Below are 7,218 nucleotides of genomic sequence, written 5' to 3' on the forward strand. Positions count from 1 at the left end.
TTCTCTGGCAAGTGTAAGGGTCTGAGTTCAATCCCCGGTTGTGCCAAAAAAAAAAAAAAAGCAACAACAACAATAAAGTGAATTATGGGCACAGAAGTACAAGTCTAGGTGATTTGCATACACGCCCATGCATACAAGTCTCCACCCCCCCATTCTGGGAGTCCGTGAGCTATGTGTCTGTATGCCTTTTTAATTCCTTGTGGAGTTAATTTTAACCTGGTGCTGACAAAATAGCTTTTATTGGCGCCAGGGAGATGGCTCAGTAGAATAAGTGCTTCCCTGGCAAGTGCAAGGGCCTGAGTTCAATTCATGGTTCCACCAAAAAAAAAAAAAAAAGCCTTTATTTTTAACTTTATTGAGAAATAGCATTGAGACAGTTTCAAAACCGATTAGTAGGAAAGTTTCAATAAATCATACATTGCATATTGTTATCTTCTTAGCAAAATAACTTTTAAATAGGCCACACTTTTTCACAGTGGGAGTAAGAATTGAATCTGGGCCTTCACTCTACCACCAAGTGACACCCCCAATCCTGTATTTGATTTTTAAAGCCAGTAAAATGGTGTGCTCGAAAAGAACATTCAAAAACAGTTACGTTGGGAATGCGTGGTCCATTCTGTGTTACCTCTGGACTATATAAAGAGCGCTGGAGGCTGGGTCTGGTGATGGATTTCTCTGAGATCTCAGCTGCTGGGAGTCTGAATTTTGAGGCCCGCTGGTACAACTCTGAGACTGTCATAATGGAAACGTAGAAAGGACTGAAGGTTTAGTTCAGTGTAGGTCCATTCTCTCGGAGTTCAGTCCCCAGCACAGCATCGGTGATGGGGAGCTCAGGAAGTCAGGCTTAATCCTGACTTGCGGCTACCACCTGACCTCAAGTGGTTATATACAATGTATCCTTCCTCTAAGGCCTGAGGTTTGTTATCTCCATTTGTAAAGAAAAGAGGATAACGTGAAATCATTTTGTTCCTTTTTCAGCTAAAGATACTTATATAGGGGAATGAAACTCCCAACCTGAAAGGAGCCTGGGACGAGTTCTTGTTCTCTAAAACTGAAGAGTGACTTTTAGGAACAGAGATGTTAAGAACAGAATATACTTATTAGGGGAATGAAAACTCCTGTCCTGGGGATGGGGGAAGGGCAGGTGGTGAGTGGGTTGTCCCCATGAAACTGTCTCTCCCAGGGACTTTAGAGTAAAACCATGAGGTGAAGTGGGTCTGAGGTGGAAAATATGGGAACTGTAGGTGGGGATGAGGTGGGACAAAACTATAGTCAACCAATGAGATTACAAGCACTATTTACTGCTCTCATTAGGTCTGAGAGTCACTTAGCAAGTAGGCTTGAATGATAGGGTCTCTTCCTGATGGGGCTTGGGTTAGTGACTTTTTAGGGCTTTTTCAAGGTGATTGATACCTACTTAGAATATCAATCACTGCCCATCCTCAGGGAAGCATGTGGCTGTGTTTGTTTACTTTTATCTTGAGGTGTGGCCCAAAGCACTCTTTTCCAAAGTTGCAAAGTCACCTTGTCTCCTTATTGTCTCCTTGAGGGTCTGGCCCTGCTGACTGCCCATATCCACCCCCCCTCCACCCCCATTTAGGACAGGGTATGCAGGGTCTCACTACAAAGGTCTGAATCATAGTGATTCTCCTGTTTTCAGCCTCCCAAATACTGATATTATAAGCATGTGTCTCAACAGGCCAACGGAGCCAGCACTGCAGGCCAGGGCCCGGCCCCTGCATCTGCCTAAGCAAGTACTTTAATCCATATTTCTATCTAATTCAGCTACCTGCAGCAATACTGTTTATATATCACAACACAAATTTTTGTCCATCTTGTGATCTTGTGGTTTTTTTTTTTTTCCTGACTGTAATAGTATCCATTGTTTTATACTTATCAGAGTATAAAGTCCTGGGGGGCCTGGCCTTAGCTCAGTTGTTTAAGTGGCTGCTTCCACAAAGCTGTCAGCCTCAGGTTGCTGTAGTTCGATCCCCACAACACTCCAGACAGCCAAACCACCCCTCAGGGCATTCAGATAAAAAAAAAAAAAAAAAAAGAATATAAAGTCCTAATCATATTTATTGCCTGCCTGTTTCTGTCTGCCTCTCTTTCTGAGGATTGAACCCAGGGCCTACCAGAGTGCTAGGATTACAGTTGGGTGCTCTAGTGCTCTACTTAACAATATTCCTTGTGGCCCAAAATTTTTCTTCGTTTTTTTTTTTTTTTTTTTTAATTTTATATATTTAGTACTGGGTCTTGACACAGCTCAGAATCCTATTAATCCCCATGTTTTAGCCTCTCCAGAGCTGGGATCACAGGTGGGCACCACCATATCTGTTCTTCTGGTGCGCTCCTGGCTCTGAGTACCTAGGGGTGTTGCACAGCATGTGGAACCAGGAATCAACACAGATCCTTGCCAGGCAGGCGCTGGGAACACTGAGCTAATCTCCCCCGCCCCTTTAGCCCCAAAATTAATAGAAATAAGAACCAAGCAAGTGAAATCAAGCTTAGATGCTGCATTGTCTTTACATCTTTGTAGTCTTTTAACCTGGGATGGCTGCTTGTTCCATTGTATCACATTGTTTTTGAAAAAAGTAAGTACAGGATACTTTGTAGAAAGTGTCTCAAATTCCGGGGCTGGAGAGATGGCTCAGTGGTCTAAAGCACCTACTTGGGACAAGCTTGGCAAAGCACAGGGATCGCGGTTCGATCCCCCAGCACCACATGCCAGCTAGACTCGCCCCCTGGTGGGCCGAGCTGGCCACACACACACACACACACACACACACATGAAATAAATGTTTAAAAAAAAAAAAGAAAGTGTCTCAAATCCCACTTGTCTGTTTCCTGATTAGATTCGGGTTATACCCCCCGGGCTGGAACCCCAGGCAGAGGTGCAGTATATTCTTTCCATATTGCAGCAGCAAATTTGTGCTGTCGATTATATTGACTTTGATTTCTCTGTTGAAAGTTACTGTAGGGCTGGTGAGATGGCTCAGTGGTCTAAAGCACCTACTTAGAACAAGCTTAGCAAAGCCCAGGGACTGCGGTTCAATCCCCCAGCACCACATGCCAGCCAGCCCGCCCCCTGGTGGGCTGAGCTGGCTACACACACACACACAAATAAATTTTAAAAAATTTAAAAAAAAATGTTACTGTATTCTTTGGTATTCAACTGAAACTTTGAGACATTGCAGATACTGTATTTCTTCAGCCTACTTGCACTGGCATTCATTGGTTTTCATGTCAGATTCTTGTGTTCTTTTTAAAAGATTACTCATTTCATTCTTTTTTCCTCCCCTCTAGTACTAGGGATTAAACTCAGCACCTTGCACTTGCCAGGCAAGCACTTATTCTACTGAGCTATCTCCCCAGCCTTATTTTTGTGTTATGATTAATGCCAAGTGTTTTCTCTAAAATTGTCTTTCCATGCTGATACTGGCTTTCTTCTGAAAGGATAAAATTTTTCTTTCCATATATCTCACTCTGAGGCCATAGTGTTTTTTGGAGGGGGGCAGAACCGGGAATCAAATTTGGGACCTTGTGCTTGCCAGGTGGGCTCTTATGCTGCTGAGCTATAACCCCAGCCCAAATATATTCTTGAACATTCATAAGTTATAATATTTCAGTAGGTTATATGCCTACTGTTTTATGTATTGCTATTTACTTTTTTTAAAAATTTTTTTATTTATTACATTTATTTATTGTGTGTGTGTGTGTGGCCAGCTCAGCCCACCAGGGGGCGGGGCTGGCTGGCATGTGGTGCTGGGGGATCGAACCGAGGTCCCTGTGCTTTGCCAAGCTTGTTTCAAGTAGGTGCTTTAGACCACTGAGCCATCTCTCCAGCCCATGCTATTTACTTTTGCAATGCTGAACATGGACACCAGGGGTGCTCTACCACTGAGTTACATCCTCAGCTCTTTATTCTGAGAATCCTGCTGAGTTGTTCAGGCTGTTCTCCAACTTGCAGTCCTGCTTCAGCCTCCATGTAACTGAGATTACAAGCATGTGCCATGGCCAGCAGCTCTTTTTTCTTTGCGAGATTGGCCACTGGGGTGTCCCCCTAGCATGTTTATGCTTATGTATGTTTTTAATGTTTCCCCCAATTTTTTGGGGGGGCACAGGATCTGGCTATGCAGTTCACATTGGCTTTGAGCTCACTTTATAGCCCAGGCTGATTGAACTGGCAACAGTCCTTCTGCCTCAGCCTCCCATGTGCTGGGATCACAGACATGTGCCACCACACCTGGCAGAATGCCCCCATCTTTGAGTATATCCTTCCTTATGGTACAAAGCAGGTTTGCATTTGACTTTTAGTTTTCATTTGGAGCCTTGGCCACTTTAATGAAGAATATTTAGACATTAGGATTTGTGTTTCAGGGCCGGAGAGATAGCTCGATAAAATAAGTGCTTGCCTGGCAAGGACAAGGGCCTGAGTTCAATCCCCAGTTCCACCCAAAAAAAAAAAAAAAAAAAAAGGATTTGTGTTTCTGAACTGTTAACTTGCACACATAAAAGAGCCTCTTTTGTTATTTGTTCCTTTTTACTTTAATACGCTTGCTAGTTTTGGTTGTTCAACTGACTGTACCCACAACACCATGTGGCCCCTTATTTTAATTGAATTTTTTTGTTTTTCTTTTATTCCCTGAGATAGGGTCTCATGTAGCTTAGGCTGGCCTTGAACTCACTATGTAGCCCAGCTTCCTGAGTATTGAGATAGGTGTGTGTACACCACCATACCTGGCAATTTATTTAAAATGTGGGAGTTACTATGAAGAACTACTACAAGGACAACAGTATGCAGTTTATTAATTATTGTATCTGTCCTGCTAACATGTTTTTTTTTTTTTTAATTTTTTTTTTAACATTTATTGTGTGTGTGTGTGTGTGTGTGTGTGTGTGGCCAGCTCAGCCCACCAGGGGGCGTGGCTGGCTGGCATGTGGTGCTGGAGGATCGAACCGCGGTCCCTGTGCTTTGCCAAGCTTGTTCCAAGTAGGTGCTTTAGACCACTGAGCCATCTCTCCAGCCCCTGCTAACATGTTTTGAAACTGTGTCATTGCTACTTTTTTCTCAATAAAATTAATATAAAAGAAAAAATAAAAATAAAATGTGGGAGTTATTCCACATCCCTTAGATCTTCATGTTTTTCTTTTATAGTTACATTGTATTCTACCATGTGTTACACCATGTATCTTTTTTTTTTTTTTTTGTGGCAGGCTCAGCCTGCCCTGGGGGCGGGGCTGGTACTAGGGATTGAATCACAGTCACTGCACTTGCCTAAGCAGGTGCTTTAGACCACTGAACTATCTGGCTGGCCCTCTTTTGGTTTATTTTAGTATTTTGTAATTAAACAATTGCAGTAAGAAACCTAATCCGTGTGTATCTGGTAGAGGTATATTTCCAGGTTAAATTTTTAGAAATTAATTGGTTAGATTCAATGTCACCATATGCAGGTTTTTCTTAGGGGCTACAAAAACATCATCCCTGAGAGCACCAATGTGTATTTCCACCAGCAGGATTAGTGTGCTTATTTCTCCATAGCACCACAGCATGGGGTAGGGGGAGAGGGGTGAGAAAGGGGCTAGCTGTGTAGCCCGGGTTGATCTTGAAACCATGAGATCATCCTGCCTTAGCCTCCCGTTGTGCTAGCCATACACAGGTGTGCCAGCTTGCCCAATCTGAGTATCTTGTTACACTTTCTTGTTTTTTTTAGGTACGGGCGATTGAACTCAGGACCTTATGCTTGCCAGGCAGGTGCTCGTGCTGCTGAGTTACCTCCCCGGTCCCAACTTTCTTTGTTTTGCTAGAACAAAAAGCTTGGAGTGCTGGGTGTGAAACACAACACCTTGTGCAGTCTCAGCAAATGCTCTAGAACTGAGCTACATCTCCAGCCCCACCAGGATCGATTCTAGAACATTTTTATCTCGTGCAAAAAGGCCTATAACTGTACTTCTCTCGCCTACTACTGGGTACTTTAAAACCAAACACTTGGGCTGGGGAGATGGCTCTGAATAAATGCTTCCCTGGCAAGTGCGAGGGCCTGAGTTCAAAACCTGGTTCCGCCAAAAAAAAAAAAATCCTTTTTCCCTTTTTTTTCTTTTAGACGAAACTGCAAAGGAAACCCGAATTGCTTGGTTGGGATTGGTGAGCATATTTGGTTAGGAGAAATAGATGAGAATAGTTTTCATAACATCGATGATCCTAACTGTGAGAGGAGAAAAAAGGTAAGTGATGACATATGCTATTTCTTGTTTCTGTTCTATACACAACACGCTACTGATTTCAGGTAACCCGTGCAGCTTTCAGCCGAGTAGTGGAGCGAAGGCCAGCCCTCTTGAACTGGAATAGTTCATAGCACACTTGGTCACTTGTTGCTCAGATTACAGTACCTGACACCCACAACTTAAAGGGAGCTCATTTTGGTTGATGTTTGCCCTGTGGTCTGCTGGCATTTGAGTGGACAGGGCCTATGTAGAGGAAAAGCTGCATCAGGGCTGCCAGGAAGCACAAAGAAGAGAGGAAGGAAGGAGCTCTGTTAGATCTGCCTCCTCCCACAATGTATTTAGCTGCTGAATTTACTGGTAGGCTATTCCCTTGAGTGTGAGCACATTCCCCCACGATCCAGTCACCTCTCCCCATCTCTGAAGACATGAAGCTTTGGGGGTCATTTAAACCCTAATATGATTTAAAACAACTGTGTACCCCAATGAACAGTAAAGAGGTATTTGTTTTCCAGTACCAGGAATCAGACTCCATCTTGCATTTGCCAGGCATTTGCCAGGCAGGTGCTTATGCTCCTGAGCCGTATCACCAGCCCAGCTAAATAGTAGTTTTAATAAATGTTGATTCTGTGTATGGCTTAATGAAGCATACTTTATTTTTTAAACTTATTATTGTTGTTGTTACTGACAAACTCAGGACCTTGCACTTGCCAGGCAGTCACTTATGCCACTGAGCTGTATCCCCAGCCCGTGGCTTTATTTTTTAAGACTGGTCTGTGGTGACATAGGCCTTTAATCCCAGCACTTGAAAGGCTGAGGCAGGAGGGTTGTTGTAAGTTTGAGACCAGCCTAGGCTACAAAGTGAGCTCAACCAGCCTGAACTGCATAGTGAGAATCCTGTCTCAAAAAGATTTTACATATAGGGGCCAGGTAGATAGCTCAGTAGAATAAACGCTTGCCAAGGGAATGAGTTCAATCCCTGGTTCCACCCAAAAA

At 43.4% G+C, this 7,218-nt stretch overlaps 1 protein-coding gene across 4 annotated transcripts in view; it reads left to right on the forward strand.

Moving 5' to 3' along the window:
- Positions 1–7,218, forward strand: part of Usp48 (ubiquitin specific peptidase 48) — a 96,759-nt gene that overhangs the window by 24,674 nt on the left and 64,867 nt on the right. For all 4 annotated transcript variants that reach the window (XM_023722481.1, XM_023722479.1, XM_023722480.1 and 1 more), the window contains one exon: positions 6,105–6,225. In XM_023722481.1, the coding sequence (XP_023578249.1) occupies positions 6,105–6,225 (121 nt within the window). The remainder of the gene's footprint in view (positions 1–6,104; positions 6,226–7,218) is intronic.

Source organism: Octodon degus, unplaced genomic scaffold, assembly GCF_000260255.1.
Source record: "Octodon degus isolate 3935 unplaced genomic scaffold, OctDeg1.0 scaffold00092, whole genome shotgun sequence".
Classification (NCBI taxonomy): domain Eukaryota; kingdom Metazoa; phylum Chordata; class Mammalia; order Rodentia; family Octodontidae; genus Octodon; species Octodon degus.